A 24162-nucleotide genomic window follows, 5' to 3' on the forward strand; every position below is an offset into this window, starting at 1 on the left:
GTTTGAGTTTGTGTAGTGGGTAATTGAAATTTGTTCCACATCTGAGCTTGTGTAGTATATATATATGTAGAACAATTTCTCTTCTCTTTGCCTTTTGAGTTCTACAAATTTTGTTGCTGCTCGATTCTTGAAAAGTAGAAGAAGAAGAAAAAAAATAGATTCTTGCGGAATTTTGAGAAACAAGGGCTTTTTTTTGCCTTCCATGGCTGCTGTTTTGAAGCTCTCATTTCTTCTTTGAATCTTGTCTCATCAGATTTTATACTTTTTTTTATTTATTGTCATCTGTTATCCTTTTCTTTTGCTCTCAGTTTCTCAACACTCATATTTGTTCTCAAATCCACCCTTACAAGATTTTCCTCAAATCCACCTCTGTGTACATTTGTGAAACCACCGTAGGCAAGCTTGTGAAAATGTTTGAAACAGGAATTTTGTCGGTGAAAAAAATCAAAACAGTAGAAAACACAACATAATAGGAAAAAAACCCGACAAGTAGAATAACCCTTTATTTCTTAATCATTCCTATTTTACTTCTTAAGAACCCGATGAAGTACACAAACTTAACTCTTGTTGTTGTTTTTTTTTTTTTTTTTTGTAGATCAAACTTTCATAAATTTAATTATGGATAAGTCGTGGATGACAAAAAATAGAATATCAACCGAGTATAGTTTAGGGGTTGAGATGTTCATTGAAAATGGATTACGACATTCAAAAAGATCAAATGTATCTTTTGAATGAATGTGTGGAGGAGACATGTAAGAAGTTCTTGGTGGTTGACCCAGACAACATTGTACCACAAATAATGTCTCAAGAAACTTGTTCCAGACATCTAGCCAACAGGTTAGACATGGGTAACTTAGAACAAGTAGTACTCATCCCACATAATAGCGGGTAAGCTAGCAATTTAACTTCATTTTACTTATTTATAGTTTCCTTTATCCATGCATGAATGATAATATTATCATGTTGGTTATTAATAGTTTTCACTGGAAGTTGTTTGTTATACACCTCCGAGAGAATTGTGTTTATGTATTGGACTCTCTAAGAAGTAAGATTGAAGAAAATTATAAGGGAATCATAAACACGTAAGTGTCATGAACTCTTATAGTTGAAATTTTTACAATTATGTTATTCTAATGTTTTAAATTATTTAGATCATTCAAAATGTGGCAAGCCAAACATTCTACTCAACAATCTCGCAGTACTACAATTTGGAAATCTGTGAAGGTAAATTTGCATAACTCATAACAATGTCGCAGTAAATCCTTTGTATAACTCATAATTTTGTTATTTTTCAAATTTTCTATATGTAGTGTCCTCGACAACCAGGTTCTATCGAGTGTGGGTACTATTTGCAAAAGTATATACGAGAAATAGTGCAGAACCCTCATACTCCTATTACTGAACTTGTACATATTATCATATACCTTTATATGTTTATATATGATTTGTCATTATATTAGTATTATCTTTCTTTTTCTTTTTTTGTAGTTTAATACAAAAAGTGCCTATCAACAAGAAGAAATCGACGAAGTTCGAATAGAATGGGCATCTTTTGTTGGACGATTTGTGTAGTACCTATGGATTCATTAGTTGTGTTTATTTGATGTAAGTATTTGGTTCAGACTACTTTCTGTGTAGTAATTGGTAGATTAGAAATACTTTGTCTTGTTTATAATATGTAGAAGTTTGAAGTTTGAAGTTTGAAATGTACTGCATAACATATTAGTTTTGGATTATTATAGAAGTATTTGACTGGATGATGCTGAAGTCTGGATTCTTATGCTGAATGTAGTTTTGTTGGAGGGACGGGCGGTCCCATTTGTTCCTGTGTGGAAGGGTGTTTATATAGAAGTGTTTGTTTTGTTTATAACCATGCTAGTTTTGAGTTATTCTAAAAGTGGAGAGGTTTTGTTGAAATTTGTACTTTTGATTATTTGTGTTTTGAGTTTAAGGTTAGTTTTTGAGTTAAGTTGGAAGGAGATATATTGATTGGTTAGTTTTGAGTTATATTCTAAAGTGGGGAGGTCATGATGAAATTTGTACTTACTCTTGATTGTTTGTGTTTTTGTTAAGCTTTTATAGAATAGGTTGGAATTGAGAGATATATTGTTGGCTAGTTTTGAGTTATTCTAAAAGTGGAGAGGTTGTGTTGAAATTTGTACTTTTTGATTATTTGTGTTTTGAGTCTAAGGTTAGTTCTTGAGTTGTGTTTTAGAAGATCATGATGTTGAAATTAGTTTTACTTGCATATTAGTTTTTGAGTTTCAATAATATTGAGATTTATTTTGTGAGAATAGGTTGGAAGGAGATATATTGGTTGGTTAGTTTTGAGTTATATTCTAAAGTGGGGAGGTCATGACGAAATTCGTACTTACTATTGATTGTTTGTGTTTTTGTTAAGCTTTTATAGAATAGGTTGGAAGGGAGAGATATATTGTTGGCTAGTTTTGAGTTATTCTACAAGTGGAGAGGTTATGTTGAAATTTGTACTTTTGATTATTTGTGTTTTGAGTCTAAGGTTAGTTTTTGAGTTGAGTTTTAGAATAGATATTGTTTTATAATGGATGAATGTGTTAAAAGTTTTAGTTGCATATTCAGATATTATCATAGGTGTGAAGGAAATATATATAGTTGGTTAGCCACGTCTGGCAGCCAACTATTTTTTTAATTTATTTATTCACAAAATAATGACGGTCAATATCTGTCACGAAATATAGTCATTCCATGATGCACATATCGATGTAGATACAGTGACGTACAAACAATGTCACACAAAAGATGACGTACAAACAATGGCGTACAAACAATGTCTCACATACAATGACGGTCAGAAAACAAGGACAGTCATAAAGATGTCGGTCGTCACCCGTCATGGTTATTCTTTCATGACGGCACGTCCGTCATGGAAAATGCTATACATGACAGGCAATGCCCGACCTTAAAAGGGTCGTTTCATGACGGCCATGTCCGGATGGAAAGAAAATATACATGACGGGCAATGCCTGACCTTAAAACTGTCCGACATGAATGGGAAACAAGGACACTCGTATAGATGTCGGTCAGTGACCGACATGGTTAATGTTTAATGTCGGGCAATGCCCGTCATGAAATAGCAGATTTGTTGTAGTGTATGCATTAAATCTCAACAAAATTTAAAGATACCGAATGTGTCATTTTCCTTTGTTGGATTTAATTAAACCATATTAGTGGCTCCATTTGAATTTTATTTTCAAATATAAGGCCAAGGCAATGACCGTTAGCTTATTGAAAACACACCTACAAAAAGAAACTCAACCAAACGATTTTTGTACCCATTTCTTAGGTCCTTCATTCGTTAGTGAGCAAAGATTTCGGAACCCATTTCGAATTTGTTCCAACATTTTTAGGAAATAACATATATCGAATTTATGACCAATTTTGTCACATGACACGTGATTAGACTTCTTAATAAGTTGCTTTTGCACTCTACTTTTCATGGAGAAATTATTTTTTGATACCTTATTTAATTTAAAGCAATTAGGTCTAATATGACCTTAAACTCCACAAAAATGACAAGTAGGTGGACCTAACAATGGTTTATAATAGATATGAGCTACTTGTCAATTGGTTTTGAGATGTAATCACATGAATATTGATATTTTTCATCACAACAATCATCGTGCGACATATCATTTGCTCTATTTTTCAAACATGTATTTTTATCTATCAAAGATTTATTCTCAATAGATAAAGTATTGTACTTCTTTGATAGCCTAATATATTTAGAGATAACTTTCTCTAAATCATGTTGCATACTTTCAAAAGCATCATATAATTCATCATATGCAGGAGGTTTATGATTTAACTTGTCTCATTGCTTTCGAGATTGGCCCCATCGTTCGAATGAGCCATCAAACACATGGATGACCCGTCACATTTTTCTTTTTCCACTTCATGGATTATGGATGACCCATCACATTTTATTATTTATTAGATCAAATACTTTTGAGTATATCAAGAATATTTTTGGCGTTAATCTTTATTGCTTCTTTATTTATGGATGAGTGGATTAATGTTTTTCAAAATATTGGGATGGAATTTTTTAGGTTCATCCATAATCCTTAGTGATTATTATTTTTTTAATGTTGAGATTATCCAAAATTGTTTAATTAATTTTTGGATGGTTTATATTTTATCTTGACAAATATTGTTCTTGATAGTTCAAATATATTGTCTATTTCTCTTGAGAAGAAATGTGTTTTGTTTTCCTTCTTCGATGAATCTAATTAAAGTGTGTAGATGGTTTTTGGGTACGAAGCATGTGATAAATTCATTTGAGTATATTGTTTGTCCTATGATGAAATAATATGCTTTGTAATGTTTTTTTGAAGGGTTATTAAATTCTTTTTCATAGGGGGAGTATCTATGAAAGTTATTTATACTCCAGAATTTCGTTAGCATGTTACTCAAAAAGTGTTTAATTGATTTTTTTTCTTTGTCTATATTTGATTAAACTCTGTTGTGGTGACATAAGTTGGGTAGATCTATGATCAGAAACAGTTGGTATAAGTTTTTGTTTGGTTAAGTGGCATAAATGATGATATCGTTGTTTTATTATGAATTGGTATCTTTAAATGTTGTTGTTAATTTATTTTGTTAGATAAGTTGATAAATTCAATCGAGAGTATCTTTTATAAATGAATATTTTTGTGCTTAATCATGAGAATTAAATTGCTCTCTTAGAATTATACTTGTCTTATATCATATCTTATTGAATGAAAATTTTGTGGAATATTTTGATAATATTTTTGAAATAGATTGATTTACCATGATTTTTTTTTAATATATCTATGTTGTGCAAAGTTGTTGAAATAATTTTGCTTGTGTTACTTTATCTTATTGGTACCTATTGATTTTTATGCTTTAAAAAGAGATTGCATGTTTTTAGGGGGAGTCGTTATTGTTGGAAAATTAACAGTACTGTAAAAGCACAAGAATAACGACACAACAAATTATATTGGTTCACTACTAAATGCTACGTCTAGTCTTCCACTCAGACGTGGGTAATTCACTAATAATTTTTTAATGGTTGGAATACAAAAAAAAATCCCCAAAAATATCGGTCACAACAAAAGCCCTTAGCTTCTAAGCATTTAACACAATTAATACTTAGGAACAAGAATGAAAACTCACAAAAATCAAGATACAGTTACCCCGAATATGTTGATCTTGATCAATCCCAAAGCCTCTGCCATTGCTCGAGCCTCTCCCTTGAAACTGCCACACCCTCTGAAAATCGGCTGAAACGGCTTTAATTTTGGCTTGGGAACCCTAAAAGTTCAGAAACTTCAAATATATAGACTCGAAACAACGCCATGGCATTGTCCTCGATGCCATGGCACTACTAACGGAAAGCAATTTGCCACGTCCATCAAGACAGCGCCATGGTGTTGTCTCCTAGCGCCCGGCGGCACTGCTTCCTCGGCCCTTGTTGGCCTGCAGCTTCCGCTTTCCCCTGTTTTCATCCCCGCTTCGACCCTGATATGTCCCGAGTTAATCCTGACACATCCCTAGCTTGTTCTGACGTCGTTTTGGCTCCAAAAATCCTAACACTTACGGAAGCATGCGCTGTGGTGTGAGGTCCACTATGGTGCCAATGAACTACCATGTAGTTATTCGGTGTGTTTTAACATGCATCGTGGTGCAAAGGAGGTTTGTGCTGTGGTGTGAGGTCCATAGGAGATGAGAACACTGTAGCCAAAAAGAGAACAATGTACTTGAGGTTTGGACTTGATTGAGAGAAAATAGAGATGGAGAACCATTTGTATGAGTATGTAAAACTGAGACGCATTCGGGCGTGTTTCTTAATTGTTGTCTTGTTGTAACCCTCATCATTAATAGAGGAACTTGAAAAGTCTGCCAACGGCAATGTAATCCAATTAAGGATGAAATTATAAGCCTTTGGTGTATATTTCTTCTTTTGGCCTTTTTACCACTATTACCATAGGAAGTGGAGTGCCCGTGTCGGACACCCTCCGGACATGTGTCGGGCAAAAAACGTGTCCGTATTTTTTATTATTTTTTTTATTATCAGACATGGCAAGGGACACGGCCACACAAAAAATTATATCTAAAAAAAAAAATCCCAAACCTAATGTCAGTACTCTCCCCTCCATCTCGATTACTCTCTTCTTCTATCCCTCTCTTACTGCTTTGCCTCCCACAAATAACCAACTTTACGCCTTTGCTGCCAACGACCAAATCTCTCTGCAGTGCTGCCACCGCCACCACTCGCCGTTAACACCGAGACCCACTTGTCGTTGAGACAGAGGAGAAGAAGTAGAAGAAAAGTGAAAAATAATGATTGGAATAAGAAGAGTTAAGAGCCTGAAGATTAAGGAGAAAAAAATAAGAACGAGGGGAATGGAAGAAGAAAAGACAGAAGGTGGAGATGACGGAGAAAAGTTAGAAGCATTAAAGATTGCATGCTGGACCACTCCTCCATGACTCACAAATGACAACTACTCTCTCCAAATAAATACTCCTTTTAACTCTTATAAATAAGCATAATTTAAAGCTGGTTTTAATTTTTAGGTCTATTTAATATTTTCTATTTTAAAATTTAATTATTTATTTATTTTTATTTTCTAGATAATACTTATTTAATATTTTATACAATCTCGTTTATCTACAAAATGTTGTATAGTTAATTTATTTATATTTTAATACTTTTCTTTAAAAAATAACGTGTCTCCCACGTGTCTGTATCCTATATTTTTAGAGATTGGCATGTCGCCATGTCCGTATCGTGTCGTGTCCGTGTCCCGCATCCGTGTCCATGCTTCTTATACCACTGTTATTGTCTCAAATTTCTAGACACCAACCTTCCTACTTATCTCTTTTCAGGCTAGCCAAGGTGACAACCTTGGCAATATGATATTGTCAATATCACAGGGTAGGAGCAAGCCTTCTCTTCCTTGAAACTTGAAAGGCTTCTGTATAGTCAATATTAGAGTGAAAATAATTGCACTCTTATCTTATGAATGGAGATTTTCTCCATGAGAAAGTGTTCTGTAGAGGAGGGTGATTGTTCCAAAATACGATATTATTATTTTTTGGTGGAAAACAAGAAGAATCCCTATTGGAAGTTCGCCCTTGGTTTGCCATAGTAAATGTTGGAATATGGTAAAAAAAAAAAGAAGCTCCCTTTTCAAGTTGGTAAAGATGCGAGAATTAGATTTTGGGAAGACAACTGGATGATCAACTCCCCATTTTATATTTTATTTCCTAACGTCTACTTCAGTTTTTAAGCAATAGAGATGCTCATTAAAAAATTTTGGAACAAGGAAAATCGAGGTGGATAAAGAAAATCGACCATCGTGGGATGACCTAGTGGTCAATAAGGACTAATCTAAATAGCAAATGACTTAGAGGGAATTAGTTCAAACTATGGTGGCCACCTACCTAGAATTTAATATCCTACGAGGTACCTTGTCAACCAAATGTGGTAGGGTTAAGTTGGCCCGTGATTAGTCGAGGTGCGTGCAAGTTGGCCCTGACACACGGATAAAAAAAAAAACAAGATATCTCTGGCTTACAAGGAATTTATTTGGTCCTGAAGTTGGAAAGATGGACCTTGTTTACCCAAAAAAATGGGAAGAGATTGACCTCAGTAAAAATGAGGATTATTTGTGCTGGAATTAGTCAAATTGGTTTCTTCCTCTAGTAAGTCTACTGCCTCTAGTCTTTGTACTAGCCCTGCTATCTTCGATTTGGAAAGAGAAGCTACAAAGGAGATTAAGTATTTCCTTTGGAGTTTGGCTGGTAGAAGGCTCAATACTAGCTGTAGAAATCAGAAGAGGCAAATCCTAATTTCAATCTCTCCTAAAATATGCCTCAATTGTTGTGTTGAAGAGGAAAACATGGACCAACTTTTATTCGTTGCAGCTGAGTTAACATATTTGATTTTATGTTTCGTGCAGTCTTAAAGACACTACTATTGCTACTATTTTACTTCAAGAAACTCTCTAAGGTAGGTGGCCCAGAACAGGCCGGTGGCTTCAAGATCTCTTATGTGGTCTCTTTGGATGGAAAGAGATAATAGATTCTTTTTCAGGCGACAAGTACAGGGTTGTTTTCTTTTTTAATCATTTTGACAAGTACAAATGGAGCCTTCTGCTTCACCTCCATTCATTATTATCCTCAACCAACCCTACGGATAACTTTGCAAACCAATGGAGTTTTCATCTCTAGAGAGAGTTTTCAATTTAAGGCATTTTGTCAAGTCCACCCCATTATTAATGGTGCCGTCGTCATCAAAATAAGGAAGCCATTTGTAAGCTTGGAGCAGCTCTCCCAACCAGAGCTACACATTCGTCATCCCCATTGCCTTCCCAGGGCACTCCCTTCACATCGCCCCAAACGAAGCCAATCTCAGATCACTCTCCATCACCTCCTCCCCCATGAATCGATTGGGGTCAAACTTCTCTACCTCTGCCCACACCCACCTCTTCCCCCATGTTCACCATCGCCATTGTGCTGGCCCGGATGAAGCTCTGGCCGACATGGACGTTGTGGACAGCCAGACGGGCCCATGACAAAAGAGGGCTAGGTGGTTGCATTATTAAACACTCCTTCACCACATACTAAAGAAATGAGAGATTTGGAATGTCGGAATCGGAAATGGTTATGAATTTTCTCACCAAGGAATCGATTTCTTGTTAGGCTTTGGTTTGAATTTCTTGGTGCAACATTGTTCTTGCTAGAATCCATTTGAGGAGAATGGCCACGGTGTTCGTACCTTGGAAAATCATTTCCCAAAGAACAGCTATCATGTAAGAATCTCTACTGTGTTCTTCTTCTATGTTCCTCGATGATGTTCCACACAAATATATGCACCTTAGAAGCTAAGAATATGCACCTCCTCTTCGCTCCTTATTGATCCAACCAACCCAGAAACAGAAAATGGTCACTCCGGTTGAAGATTCTGAGCAACTCGTAACCTTCACTCACAAGTTTCTCAAGCTCCACCCCATCTCCCCCATCGTGGAAATCATAGCACCGTCCAAAAACTGTGAATGCTTTGTACTCCTTTTAAAATTTAATGGAAGTGGTCACTCCGGTTGAAGATTCCGAGCAACTCGTAGCCTTCACTCACAAGTTTCTCAAGCTCCACCCCATCTCCCCCATCGTGGAAATCATAGCACCGTCCAAAAACTGTGAGTGCTTTGTACTCCTTTTAAAATTTAATGGAAGTGGTCACTCCGGTTGAAGATTCCGAGCAACTCGTAGCCTTCACTCACAAGTTTCTCAAGCTCCACCCCATCTCCCCCATCATGAAAATCATAGCACCGTCCAAAAACCGGGAGTGCTTTGTACTCCTTTTAAAATTTAATGGACCAGTCTGGTTTCTTTAAAAAAAAAAAAAACGAGAGAGACTAGTTTCTGTTTTTATTTACTTGCATCCATGGCTTGGTTACAACACATTCTTCCTTGTGATTTTTCTCACACTATATATATACCAACATATATGTGCTCACCAATAGACTAGCCTTCTATGTGCATGGTGTGGGGTAATAATGTTTGAGTGGTGCTTTTCTACAGCATGCTGCCGATGAAAGAATCCGACTTGAAGATCTTCGTCGAAAGGTAAACAAGTTTGTTTGTTGAAATAATTCTCTGGGACTTCTAATAAAGCCATATATACACAGTTGTTGTCTGGTGAAGCAAAGACTATAGCCTATCTGGATGCTGAACACGAGCTGGTAAGAATTTGATGTCTTATGGTCTGTTTTGCTTTGATTGGAAGGGATGTATATTTACCCTGCTGTTTGTTTGTAATAGATGCTGCCAGAGATTGGGTATCAGTTATTGTATAACTATGCTGGCCAGGTTAAAGAGTGGGGTTGGATCTGTAATATTCATGATCAAGACTCAAAATCCTTCCTGAGGTATCCTGTGTCTCCCTTGAACCTTCTAAATTGTTCTTTACCTCTATAAAAGAATATTATCTATCCTAATCTAGCTATGTTAAGCTAGAAGACAACTCAGCATGCTAATGAGAGTAAGGGGCAACAGTTCTTGATTCATTGGGAAATATATGTATTTTTCATCGATAAACTTGTGCCAGGTGAAGACTGCCTAAGGTAGTTTCTTTTGGTTTTAATTAAAAAGGATTAATTAAGAGATGATTGGTTTGTTTGGATTTACCCAGTTTATTCAAATTGTCTGATTCACCCAGACATCAAGTTTGCCAAAGTAATATTTGGTTTTCTGTGCAGGAATCTGAATATTCTACACAAGCAGGAAACAGTCATCACGCTAATGGCAGTTAATCACCATCTTTTTTGCTTCTTTGATTATTACATTCGATTTTTGGAATCAAAACCAGCAAAGCATTTAGTGTGATGTAATAGCAATTGTCAAGTTTGTGCTTGAAATTTGTAACAGATTTATATTTCTTGTTTGAATTCCAATTCATGTGTATGGTACAGGTACCTTGCATACTAGGTGTTAATTTGTCTGATGTGGATCTCTTGGAATTTCTTCATCAGGTAACTGAGGACCTCGCCTTTTAATACAACTTTTATTTTTCTCATATATTAATTTTATTTAGCTACATTGTTCCCTTAGACACTTGAATAATTTTGCAATATTGCTATGTTGTATGCATAAGCTTGCTGATACAGATGGCTCATCGACAATGCCGCCATCCGTGCTCCGAGTCCTAAATTCAAAGGCCTGTAGAGGTACATGCTTAGTCTCTTATAATGTTTGCAAATGCTATGTGCTCTGGCAAATTAAACGTTATAGATTGGGTCAACTTGAAACTTTTTACGATATATTTTTAGCTATAACATGGCAAGTTTTGTCATAAACTATGTTTAAAAAGTTACTTCCATAGTTCCATGTAGTTTCTCCTCACTTTGAAGCTAGATAGATAGCAGTCATTCAATACACTCCCTGCTTACTGTCTCATTTCCGAGCCTAAAGAAAGCAACAATTTGTCGACTGGTAGTGCTGTGTGTGTCTGCATCTTGATTAAAAATTTCTGTGTTAAAATTATTTGATTAGGTGCAATTATGTTTGGAGACTCTTTGTTACCTTCAGAATGTTCCCTCATTGTTGAAGAACTAAAGCAGACTTCTGTGTTTCCAAGTGAGTGAATAATCTTTCAAGCCTCTTTTTGAAGTTTTGACAAGATTCTCTATATTTTCGTTAGTTTTTCTTTTGGGGGTAGGAAGAGGAGGAAGTGACTAGTAATTGAAAAGTATGAGATGTTAAACGTGCAGTGTACCCATGCACGACCCACGACAGTACCTCTTGTGAACTTGGAGGCCTTGCACAAGCAGTTAAGGGAGCTGGAAGTATCAAACAAAAATGGTTCAAATGGAACATGGCATGGGCTGCAGCAACACGAGCTGAGCCTTGAACGGACATTGCAGCACTTAAGTTCAGCCGAAGGTTTATAGTGCTGCTGGGAATTGGTGAAGGAGATGGCCATGCCAGTCTGAGGAAGAGGATGGATTGTACAGCTTTATTAGATCATGTATAGAACTAAGTTGGATGATGATTTGTGAAGAAGAGTATGGGCACGAGGCTGTTGATGGTTTTTCAAAATCTTAGAGTTTTGGTTGTAATTCTGCCAATAAAGCTTCTCTACCCTCCACCTAAATAAATACTTCTGCATTATGGGTGTGGTGGATAAATAAAGCAAATTCTTTTATGTTATTTGTTGAAAGAAATACAGGACTTATCGGATGATTTGTTTTGGTTTTCTTTTGGAAATTGCATTCTCAAAAGTCAAAACTGCCATTGGCCATAATTTCTAGATAGATTTTAGTGTCGAAAATGGGAAGGCCTAAGAACCATAATTATATCTTACAAAAACACAATATAAATGATTAAAAAACTCAAATAACAATGCATCAATAAGTATTTAAATAATTAGTAGTAAACAAACTCAATTTTAAAAAATAGAGAACTAAATACAAAAATAGTTATCAAAGAAGCATATCTTATAAAGAAAAAAAGTTACAACTATGATTTTGTTTTTATAACTAAATTTGTTCACTCGCCCTTCTTTTTTTTTATTATTATTTTTTTAAATAATCTTAATTGTGAAAATATTTTTAAAAGTAAAATAACAAAATGAAAAAGCGAATATGTACAAACTCAACATTTGAAAATCGAAAAATAGAAAACAAAAACATTATCAAACCAGATATAAAAGGTTCTTGAATTCTTGTTGTGTGCTTGTTCCAAACTCCAATTATCTTTTCTCTATAGGTCATATTTTCAAACAAAAATGTTCTCAGACAAGACCAGAACAATAGGGTGTACCTGTGAGATAGAATCAAACAAACATTAATGGAAGAGAGAAAAAGAAAAAAAAGAAAGAAAAGAAAAGAAATGAGAATGGCTACAACTAAAATTTAAACATTGATATACACACACAACCGCGGGTAGGATTTGAGGCAGCAAAAATCACATGATTGATCATACACAGCAACTAGAGTTAATTGTCGATGGCCTTACGAACAAGCATCTCTGTTATTATTATTACCAGTAGCAGCAGATAAAGCCTTCCAGATAGGGACCGACATTTTCAGTGGTGGGCGTAATTCCTAGAGAGACAGAGCAACTATTTTTCAACTGGCATAAACAACAAAATATAATATAATGCAGAAGAGTATGTTTGGCTCACTGTTTTAATTTGCTTAGATTTGTATAATCTATGTTTAGATAATACAAATGAATGGATTACAGAATCATTGGGTACTTGTGTTTGATTCATAGGTTTGTTATTCTAAAAAGTTAATACATAGTATAAAAGGTATGGTTTTGTAAGCCTGAATTTATGAACTCCATGAAATTGAAAAACCTATAACTGGGGATGAGCAAACTTGCAAACCAAATATAGGTTTAGGTTCTCAACCCCAAGTCATGCAGGCCTAACTCGGGAGCAAAACACTTATTTAGTGTGCATTTCCATCTTTACTACTGCTATATCATTAGCATACATAGCTCATGTGCCAGGTGAGGACATTTCGAATAAACAATAAAATTACCTTGAAAACCAACAATAGCTTGTCTTCCCCTTGTATAATCAAAGACAGGATCCAGTAACAAGTAACTGGAGTCACGCATTCAAGGAGAACTGATTTTAGAAGTTTATCGACAGGCACAAACTGACGGATGACTTTTCCACTGCAATAAGAAACAAATAAACAGTAACTAACTAGGAGAATCTGTAAAAGAAATACACGAGGCAGGGCCGTGTGCATGTGTTTTTAATGGCAAATGAACTGCTGATGCATCTGTTGGATTCAGCAACGTGAAGCAACGTTTAAGATGGTCCCAATAACTTCTTTTCAAATGAAGAACTAAAGCTAACTAACCTAGAAGGATTACCAAATCAAAAAAACAAACTTCAGTGTTCAATGTTATATATGATGCCTTGAAAAAGAAAGTTCTTGCCAATGAAACAACTTACGGAAGGAAAAAGTTACCTCCTATAGTGAGTTTCAAGTTGGACTCCAAAATTTGGCATAACTGTAACAGACTCTGCACATTTAGACGTCCCTTCCATCAAAAGGATATGATAACATTATAAGGAATTAGATAGAGAACCTTCTCCAATTCCTCACCTTTTTCAACCATTCCCCTGAACAACTTCTTGGCAAAGAATACATTCAAGACCAAGCACCAAAAGACGACAAATATTGATTGGTCCTGTTAAACCAAGAGTCAATGGTCATGCTCTGAAAATAACTTTAACAGATTTCTCAAGTGTGCTGTTCGAATATCAAAAGTAATCATATCTATCGATACTCTCACTATGGTTTATGTAAATATTTCTTTGAGCTCAAATAAACATCTTAAAAGGGAACATTTAGGCAGTTCAGTTCAATCCGTTTCAACAAATTTTGATAGAATATACCTGTAAATGAACTGATATTCTAAGGCCATGAAATTGAGCAGTACATTACATTTTACAAACATACCGAGACTAAAATAACAGTAACAATAAGATCAAATACAAAAATAAAGACAGCAGAGTCAAACTGGTAAGAATTAGAATGAATTCATATTCGAATTTCAAATTTCACATAAAAAATTGAGTGAGAATGAGATCAGCAAAAAATTACCTTGAGTAGGAAAAAACAGAATGCGAGGGCAGCAAAAATACACAAGAGGAAACCCTTTCCACCACCCTTACTCCTACGAACAACAACGTGGTGGATATCAACTGCTTCAGAAGGCCCTTTACTGTCGCGGAAGTATCCGTATCTCCAATTCGTAATGGAAAACTTGGCCATTTTGGCATTCTTCAACGTGTTCCCATAAATTTTCTCAGATAATCAGCATTACTCTGGGAGAAGTTTCGGATCAGCAGTATCTGAAGGATTTAATAAGTATAAGCTACAAAGAATCTTCCACAGTGCAGTGTAACAATTGGCGTTTCAGAATTGATCGCCATTTGAGCTTCAATATACGATCATCTGACCTCGAGAAGATTGAGTCGCATTTCACCGCAATAGTGATGGCTCGGCCTCCGCCTTCGCCTCCGCCGCTGGCCTTATGAGAAAGCCCTCTTCGTCATCGGAGCCGATACGGCAGGCCCAGTTCCAAGCCCACCCAACTTCATCGCACTCTTTGGGCTTTAGAACACATCAGCCCGTACTCCAGCTCTCTCTCTTTGTCTATAAGGAGCGGTAATCGAACTTACAACCTCTTAACGAGAGATATATATTAATTACCACTCAGTTATACTTTAGTCTTGGTTGGTCTATTAGGTAAGTATTTTTATTGGGACAACTAGAGGAACGACTATATTAAATATAGAGTTGTTCAACGCTAGAATTTATTGTGGACACATATGCCCTCCCACCAAAATAGTTAAAGTTATACTACTATTACCCCTAAAATTTTGTGGTAAAAATGTCCTTGAAACAATTGTTTGCTATCACTTGTTCTCATGAAATAAATTAGTGAATCAAAATTTTAAAGTTCAAACTTTCAAAAATAAAATCGGTTTTGATATAGAAGAATATGAAAATTGTCCAACAAAACGTAAACTCAATGTAGAAAAGTGGAAAATGAGTATAAAAAATAGGATTGAAAAATAAAATATTGTTTTTAAAACTATGGAGGGGTAGCTACATTGGAGACACAATAATTGATACTGTGGCAACCTTCAAACTCACGAACCGTCTCCTTCTTCCCCAAAAAACATAATCGATCCTTGGCACTGGATTTTATTTTCTATAGATGTGTCGCCGACAGAAAATACTAGAAGGCAATGTTTCCATCCATCTATTGATGTTGCCAAACTCGTAAAGAAAAATTTAAACCTCCATCACCATCAACCTTGTGGTCTGTGTATGTCCCTGTAGACATATATAGGGTAAATACGCATGTAGACATAATAAAGACAGAGTAAGTAGAGATACACACGGTACCTGGATTTTTCTCGATCAGCTTAGCTGCAAAAGACAGGATGAGAGCATACGACTGTTCGGGTGACCTCTTAATAAGGTTAAAGCTTTCTCTCTTCCTCTCCAGACCTTGTCATTAGGGATGTTCACGGGTTGGGTTGGTCGGGTTAGGAGTATTTTTGGGATCAACCCGAATTTTCGGGTTGGCCATATATGAGAATCGACGGGTCTAAAATCGATGGCCAACCGAACCCAACCCAACCCAAAATTTTCGGGTTGGTCGGGTTGGGTTGTCGGGTTATTTTTTTTCATATATTTTTCTAACCTCAAAGGTACAAAACGGCTTACGTAGAAGAATCAAAACCTCATTCACTGGGGCTCCTTTCGTGATAATTGATAACTCTCCAAATAGAGAGCTATTTGGGTATAATGTTGGTATAAATTAGCTAAAGATAGCATCACTTGCACCCTTATTCACTGAGTTTATGCTAAAAAGATCATAAATACTAGCTTTCTACATTGTAGTATTGTCAATTGCAATTGAGCTAATTTGGGTACATTTTGCTACAGCTTTGACGATGCTACAGGATTAGATCCATATTTAAAAAGCAGCAAAAAACGACAAACTGACAGTGAAAGGATTGCTCAACGGGATTTACCACAGTAACTCGGAGAAATGTCTGGAATTTAGAGTTGGGGCCCACTTTATCCTTTGTGTTGTCCTAAAATTAAGGATGGGTATAAAAGTCCCCTTTTAAGGCAGCCTCTAGAAGAATTCTTCCCCACTCCATTTTGGAATCATCCATCTCACTTTCTAAGAAAACCTTTGCTCGTGGAAGAGGAAGAAGAAGCCCATAAATCTGCTGCTAAAACAGACAACAAGAGGATTTCGCTTTGAGCTGAAACCTTCAGCTCCTTCTCTTCATCTTTGAATCTTTTTGTTTTATTTTCATTCTAGTTTTTATTTGATTTTCTTGTATGGCTTTGCGTAGCTAATCTAATTTATGAGAGGGAGGTTCTTGTGAACCCTTGTGGCTATAGACTTTGTTACTGTTTTTAAATGATGAAGAACATTAAGTTGAAGTTGTTTTATAAATTTATTTTCAATATGCTTGATCACCATGTTGGAATACCTTCTTGTTAACTTTTGGAAAATCGTAATAGGAAGCAAAATACTTCATCTCGAGCTAGAGTCTACTTGAGTTTAGCGTGTGATGACTTAGGGATAAGCATCACCTAGCTTGGTCATGTAAACTGTGCATATATGCTCTTATTGTTTGTCTATGAATGTTAACAGTAGAAAATCTGAGAAATATGGGAAGATTCCATGTCTGTTTGGCCAATGCTCTAGCATCGTTTATGTCGTCTGCTTAAGTCCACAAGAGTCACTTCTTACTCACTTTAATATTAGTATTTTAGTTCATATTTGCGCATTTTCCTCAAACATTTTGCTGTCATGGATTTAGAATATGGTAATATGCTTTTCACTCAAATCCTCACTTAGGCATACGATTTAGACAAAGTTCCTCACATTAAAGAATAACTTAACCCAAACATTAACTAAAATAACTCTTTTTTACAGAGTTATGAATGAGCTCTCGACAGAAGGAGCTTGCCCCAAGGATAACCTCGAGGCCAAGGACAAGATCTTCAAGGAGCATACCCTAGCCAAATCAATGATGAGCCCTCAGTAGAAGGAGCATGCTTGGCCATGGAACCTCGAGGACAACCTCAAGGCCAAGGATCAAAGAACGGGACCCTCGTCGACGGAACCTACCCCAACCAAGTTGATGCAAAGGCCAAAGGGATGAGTCCTTGGCAGAAAGAGCCCGCTTCAACCATAAAGCCTTGAGGCCAAGAATTTAAGGATAGGTCTCACCAAAGGAGCCTATCCCATGTTGATATCACATTTCAAAATTCTAACATAACAAAAACTCTTTAATACAAAGTTACGGTAATATTTCAAGAAATTTATTGAGTGCAGGCTTACATGAGCATAGTTCAACTAGTGAAGACATTACTTTACTTCCCTAAAGGTGGTTCAAATCTGACAACCCTTGTTGAAAGAAAAAAAATATTATTTAGTGGGTAGTATATTGTGTTGAAATTATGATAGGAAAAAGTGAGACTCGTTGGGAAAAAAAAGGACCAAAATGGTCACTCTCTAAAAGTACATGGATCGAAATAAAAGGATAGAAATTTTTGTGTCAGTTGTTCCCTAATATTAACACAACACCCTTCTCAACAATCTAATGAACGACATTTTGAACATAGTTCAACTAGTGAAGACATTACTTTACTTCCCTAAAGGTGGTTCAAATCTGACAACCCTTGTTGAAAGAAAAAAAATATTATTTAGTGTGTAGTATATTATGTTGAAATTATGATAGGAAAAAGTGAGACTCGTTGGGAAAAAAAAGGACCAAAATGGTCACTCTCTAAAAGTACATGGATCGAAATAAAAGGATAAAAAATTTTGTGTCAATTGTTCCCTAATATTAACACAACACCCTTCTCAACAATCTAATGAACGACATTTTGAACCCACCCTATACACTTTTTACATGCCCACAAAAGAGGTTTGATATATAAACCCTTCTAGCAGTTTTAAATCTTTCCATGTGGGACAAAATTAAAGCATTTTTTATCCAAAAAGTCTTATCATACCTAACACAAAATAGATGTTTTAATAGTATAGGGACTAAAATAGATAAGACACCAAAACTACCCGACCAAACTAAACGTTTTGTACAAGTACACCAAAATAGACATGCCAACCCTTGTTTAAATTTGAAAAAAAAAGTTACTAAGTGTAGTAATGTGTTATGTTGAAATTATGATAGGAAGAAATGAGATTTAAACTAAAAGATGTCACATTTTAAAAATATATGTATCAAAAGAGATGTTTTGAAAGTATAATGACTAAAATAGACAAAATATTAAAAGTACATGAATCAAACAGAATATTTTGAAAGTACCCTAGACTAAAATAGACCAAAGCCACAAAAACTCATTTAGGGGCGGTTGCAAATATGGCAAAAATATTTAGCAAAATAAACAAAATAGCTACTACATTTAGTTTTTCCAAATATAGCATTTTTCCAACAAAAAACGAAGGTCCAATTTTAAATTTACAATTTTACCCTACAATATATCTAATATACATCTATAATATATCTGCGATTTATCTAATTAGTGATATATGCCTTTTATATACCACTGATATAATAATGATATACAATTGATTTACTTCTGATATAACTATGATATCTACTAAACTTCTAACATGGCTTACCACTGATATACGTATGATAACCATTGATTTATCACGTCGATATAATATTTATATTTCTGTGATATATAATTGATATGTCTTTAATTTACCATTGTTATACAAATGATATACCATTGATATAACTATGATATCTACTGATATAACTTCTTATAAATGATTATATGTACCACTAATATAACACTGATAGATATTTGATATATACTTATATGCTTCTAATTTACCATTGATATATACCTCTAATATAACTATGATATCCACTAATATAACTATGATACATGTGTGTTGATATAATACTATTATATCCACTATTTTTTCATATGAAAACAATGGTGCAAAAAAAAAAATTTGAAATATAAAGTTATTGTATAAAAGATTTATGTGGATCATGCACGTCCAAAAAAAAAAAAGTTAAAAATCTGATATACTTTATAAATTTAAACAGTTTATATCCCTTATATTTAGTATCTAATTAATATTAATATAGAATAAATAGTAGTGATATAGTAATCAATATTATTGATAATATTAGTATATCAACCAATAAATTGCAATGATAAACTATAATTTAAACAACTAATATACCTTATATTTAGTATATCAGTTACAAATATATTTAGTATATCATAAATTTGAAGTATATCAGATATATAAATATATATATATATATATATTAGAGGTATAATACATACATCTAATAATGTATATCATGAATGTTAAAAAAAATGTATTATGGGTACATCTGATAATGTATATCAATAGTACATCAGATGTATATATGAAGTATATTAGAGATACATCGAATATATATCAAATATAGATTGAATGTATATAAGATACATATATACATTGGATATATATAATATCTAATATACATAAAATTTATATCTGTATATGTTTTGCTATATTTGAAATTTTGAAAAGCTGGTGACATTTTTTGAAATACGTAAATTATTTTTGCTACCCACTACCATTACCCATAACAAAATTTAAGTCAAATATTTTCATATTAATATAATGAACAATTAGTTATAGTCGTTTGAAAATTAAGACAACAATACAAATTTAGAGCACACATTTAGCTAGTGAATTATTTATTTCAAACAATCACAATAAATGTAGTTAATTATAGAAATATATAATTACACAAATATAAGTATAACATAATTAAAATAATTAGACAATTCGAACACAACTGACTAAATAAGTCACCAATTCTAAAGTCAATACTTCGATCCTCCCTCTAATTATTGAACTAAAAAAATTGAATTTAAAGTAATAAAACAAGTTTAACTACTTTAGATTTAATTAATTAGCAGAAATAAATTATATAAATATTTGCTTCCATTAAGTCTCCATTTTCGGCCTAACATATAGACCAGCTTCCTGCATAGATATTTCATATTTCTCTGTTTATGTTTATTTTTTTCCTCTAAAGTAATTAAATCTCAAATACATATATATTTGAAAAACATTTTTGTTCTTTTGTATTTTACTCTAAAGACACATTTTTCACAAAAGAGTTTGTTGGGGCAGATTTCAGCACACACGAGGCAGTTGGTGAGTGGATGTAAATATGATACATGTCTCATAAATGTCATAGAAAATCGCCCAAGTGTGCGCATCTCGACTCATCCGTCTGACCGAGCCGACTCTCCTTTAGTGGCTGAGCTGAACAAGCTTATTCACAATTGTGTTCCATGTTAATGATTGAGCCGATTGGCTTACCTCAACTCAGTCACACCTCCGACATACTCCACGATAACACGCCGCATTTCACGATAACCTTAAAGAGTCGTTGAGGCCTTGTCGGGAACACTGTCGGGGTCTTCGCCTATAAATATGATCATTCCGTTCAGGGACGCGACCATTTTGATTCTCTCTCGATTTAGTTAGGACTTTCACTGATTTTGACATCAGAGTGCTCACTCTGTTCTGCATGTCCGACTCTCGGAGCTCACGGTTCAACTCATTCTGTGTGAGCCGACGTTCGCGGAGTTGAACGATTTTTTGATTCAACAGAGTTTGACATCATTATTCACGGTTGAAAAAAAAGATGACAAAGGTAGGTAGTTACATAAAAAGAAAAAATTATAATGGGAGAAATATTTTTGCCATATTTATAAATATGACAATTCGTAAAGTCAATGATAAACATATAGTTGAGATATGTTGATGCATTTTTAAAAAAAATCATGTCATATTTATAGATCTTTTTAGCCTATACTAGATTTGCTACTATTTTAAATTGGATTGCTATATATTCAATTGTCACTGCTTATAATAATAATGTTGTTGCGATAATATTTAAGTATTGTTGAGGAAGATATTTCACTTGTAGCTCATGTGACATCTTTTGCTAATATTTTTCCAGTTTAAGGTTGGAGTGCTATTTTCGTCTCCATCTCTAAAATTATCGCAAATGAACTTATTTCCAATATAAAAATCTCAAAGTTCTAACAAAAATTTTAATGGAGCAATAAATTAGAATTAACAATGATAATTTCTGTCAAGATGAGCGTAGCTCAATACTAATTTACATGTACTTCTTCCTTTGAGGTCGGAGGTTCAATCTCCTATATCTCCAAATTATTGTACTAAAAAAAACCACGATAATTTATCCAATAGATTTTCCCATTATTCAACTAGAAGAAACTTTTATATTATTTTGTTGGTTTTCATACTTAGACTCATTCTTCTCTAAAGAGAATCAAAGTGGATTCAATATTATCTTGGCCGCAAAATGAAATTGAATGACTCAAATTAATCTCCCTCAATCATGTTGACAAGGAGATTTATATAAAAATATTTGAATTTGGTTGCTTTCATTTTGATCAAAGTGCAATGTGTTTGGATTTGAAGTGGCAATAGTAATTTAGATAAAGTCAAAATCAAGCTTCCATATTATTATGTTTGATGTTGTTAAAAAGTCAAACTTTAAATACTTGATACATTTTGGGAGATGTATGATTAGATAGATTTTTATTTTTTATTTTTTTTGTCATTCAACAATTTGAATTTTATATTAAATTTGAGATTACTAAAAAGTGTTTTAAAATAAATCACTTTTAAATTCTTATTATAGAAGTAAAGTGTATTTTAAGTAGTTTTTGAAATTTTAAAATATTTTTATTATCCCAAAAACATTTTTAATTGACTGCAACATTTTTAACTTCTTAAAAAGTCATAATTAGAAACTCACTTTTAATTTTTTTAGTAATGTAAATTTGAGGTATAGGAAATTGAACATTCGACCGGAAAAGAAAAAGTCTATCAATTACGAAAGTATGTTCATGTTCATGTTGACTAGGGTTACTAACTCTCTAACTAAAAGTTCGTGTTAATTTTACCATTTAATTTAATTTAACAAAATTAAAAGTTAAGCTGAAAATTGACATGTATGGGTGAAATTTTTTCTCTTCGTAATTTTTTTTTAATAACTACAAAATTCTCCACACGAATTGAATTCCAATGGCACTACCTTTCTCCAATGCCAACAACCCATTACCCACATGTGTTCACATCCCAAATGTATATAATAATGTACTTATTTTTCTATTTTGATTTATGAACTTTAATATAAAGCTACTTTAGTTATTACGTAGCTAAAAATATATCAAAATAAATGGTACGCGACAATCCAAGCGTATTGAGTTACTCGAGCCACAAGCCACTTGAATCCAATCGTAGAGATAGTTCAACTCCAGGGTAAGAGTTAGAGAGATTACCTTTGCAGTCGTTACCTTGAGCAGACAGAATACTCACTATGCTCGAGGCCGGAAACACCCCACGAGTTTGATAACCAATCAAACAAGTATGCTCCACGGGGTTCAAATACGAAAGCCTAAGTTCAACCACACAAAGGAATTCGAAATTTGAGAAGGGGTTTGCACACGACAAGGGAAAAACATTCTAGGTTTTTATTCAATTCAACGTTCAAAAGATGCCTCAACAATGAGGGGGTACGCGCCAACATATAGGCCATGACCCTTGGCCTTTTAAGGAAAATCACAAAATTCAAAAGAAAATTAAAAATGATAAATTCTCTAAAACTTGCCTAAAAATGAATTTTAAAAATGATAAAAGGAAATCTATTCCTTAAAAGGGAGGAGTGGGCGACAAGGCAAAACTGGCGCGCACGGAGGGCAGGGCTGGCACGACGGGCGTGCGCGTGGGCGGCGGTCAAGAGCACTGGGTGCTGGGGGGCGCTGGGCGTGCGGACATGGGCGCTGGGCGTTGGGGCATGCTGGGCGATGAGCGCGCGCTGAGGCGTGCGGACGCTAGGCGCTGGTGGCAGCACGGGCGTTGATGAGCGTGTGGCACGCGCGGGCATGGACGCTGGTGGGGGCAGGCGCGCGCGGGCGCTTGAGCATGCAGGGGTGCTGGAGTGCGGGTCCGGACCATGGGGTGCAAGAGTGGGTGGCTGGCAACGCGCGCAGGGGACAGGCGCTGTGAAGTTAGCGCGGCGCGGGCTGGACGCTGGCGGGCGTGCACGGGGCAGCGTCTTGTGAGGTTAGCCCGTCGTTGGTGGCGTAGGCACGTACATTGTGGACATTTTGCATGCGGTCGAGCTCTTCTCTTGGCTTGACTTGATTCCAATGACTTGTGGCTAATTATGATCACATCAATAAATATATACATATACGCTGCATAGGAAAAAAATGACATCATCTATCATGTCTTTACCCAATAATTTCTATAAAGTTGACAACAACCCAATAATTTCTATAAAGTTGACAACAACGAGGAGTACGAATATTTGTACGAGTTTTAGGAACCAAAATAAAAATATTTGAATTCTTAAGAACCACGATGAAATAGGTAAAAAAAAAAAAATTCGAGATCAGTAAAGTAGTTAAGCCCATCTCTATTTTTATATATAAATAAATAATATAATGTAAATTAAACATCACTTTGGGAGAGATTCACATTTTAGCTTGGGAAATAAGAATGCCCTGTGTTAAATGTAAGGTCACAATTTAAAGCTATTGTATTATCATTATCCTAATGGCCATCTATTTATTTATTAACATTTTTTTTAAGGGATAAGGTTGGCCTTTGATTGCTACGCAAAACAAATAAGGCCATGCTCACCACTTGCCAAACTATTTTAAACCAATTATTCATACAGTGAGCATTAATTTTATGCATTAATGTTATGGAAATCTTGTAAGTTCCCATTAATTTAAAAAGGTTAACATTTTTAAAATATTAAAAATTATAATATTTATCAAATTATAATAGTAGAAATTAAATATAATATATGATTGAATTTGTCTTCTATTTCACATTTATTTTTATTTTATTTAAAAAAGGGGAGAAGCAAATTGAGTTACGATAATATTTCAAGAAATTTATTGATGAGCATAGTTGAACTAGTAAAGACATTAATATTAACATAATACCCCTCTCAAGGACCTAATAGATTACCCACCCTATACACTTTTTACA

At 34.6% G+C, this 24162-nt stretch overlaps 3 protein-coding genes and 1 pseudogene across 5 annotated transcripts; 2 read left to right on the forward strand and 2 right to left on the reverse strand.

The window, feature by feature from the left end:
• The first annotated feature begins 691 nt into the window (after positions 1-691).
• Positions 692-1767, forward strand: LOC148211740 (uncharacterized). The gene is made up of 5 exons (XM_088122905.1): positions 692-888; positions 978-1082; positions 1152-1224; positions 1311-1406; positions 1489-1767. The coding sequence occupies exons 1-5, from the start codon at positions 692-694 to the stop codon at positions 1570-1572; spliced, it is 555 nt and encodes a 184-aa protein (XP_087979031.1). The 3' UTR covers positions 1573-1767.
• Positions 1768-5140: 3373 nt separating this feature from the next.
• On the reverse strand, positions 5141-8827 carry LOC148211741 (cytochrome P450 78A5 pseudogene; annotated as a pseudogene).
• Positions 8828-9520: 693 nt separating this feature from the next.
• Positions 9521-11709, forward strand: LOC148211742 (DNA mismatch repair protein MLH3-like). The gene is made up of 8 exons (XM_088123314.1): positions 9521-9627; positions 9690-9743; positions 9823-9929; positions 10260-10308; positions 10473-10532; positions 10655-10727; positions 11053-11136; positions 11271-11709. The coding sequence occupies exons 3-8, from the start codon at positions 9823-9825 to the stop codon at positions 11408-11410; spliced, it is 513 nt and encodes a 170-aa protein (XP_087979440.1). The 5' UTR covers positions 9521-9627; positions 9690-9743; the 3' UTR covers positions 11411-11709.
• A 481-nt stretch (positions 11710-12190) lies between these two features.
• LOC111024811 (uncharacterized) lies at positions 12191-14808 on the reverse strand. 3 transcript variants are annotated; one of them, XM_022302602.2, is made up of 6 exons: positions 14130-14807; positions 13629-13713; positions 13491-13545; positions 13050-13188; positions 12545-12605; positions 12191-12321 (listed from the first exon to the last, which is right to left on the reverse strand). In XM_022302602.2, the coding sequence occupies exons 1-6, from the start codon at positions 14298-14300 to the stop codon at positions 12293-12295; spliced, it is 540 nt and encodes a 179-aa protein (XP_022158294.2). In that variant the 5' UTR covers positions 14301-14807; the 3' UTR covers positions 12191-12292. The 3 variants fall into 3 exon arrangements, with proteins under 3 accessions (XP_022158294.2, XP_022158293.2, XP_022158295.2); XM_022302601.2 differs by lacking the exon at positions 12191-12321 and having other exon boundaries at positions 12383-12605; positions 14130-14380; positions 14489-14734; XM_022302603.2 differs by lacking the exon at positions 12191-12321 and having other exon boundaries at positions 12383-12605; positions 13491-13533; positions 14130-14808.
• Positions 14809-24162: the final 9354 nt, after the last annotated feature.

This window comes from Momordica charantia (assembly GCF_013281855.1).
Source record: "Momordica charantia cultivar OHB3-1 chromosome 4 unlocalized genomic scaffold, Mcharantia_2.0 BLBB01000004.1, whole genome shotgun sequence".
Classification (NCBI taxonomy): Eukaryota; Viridiplantae; Streptophyta; class Magnoliopsida; order Cucurbitales; family Cucurbitaceae; genus Momordica; species Momordica charantia.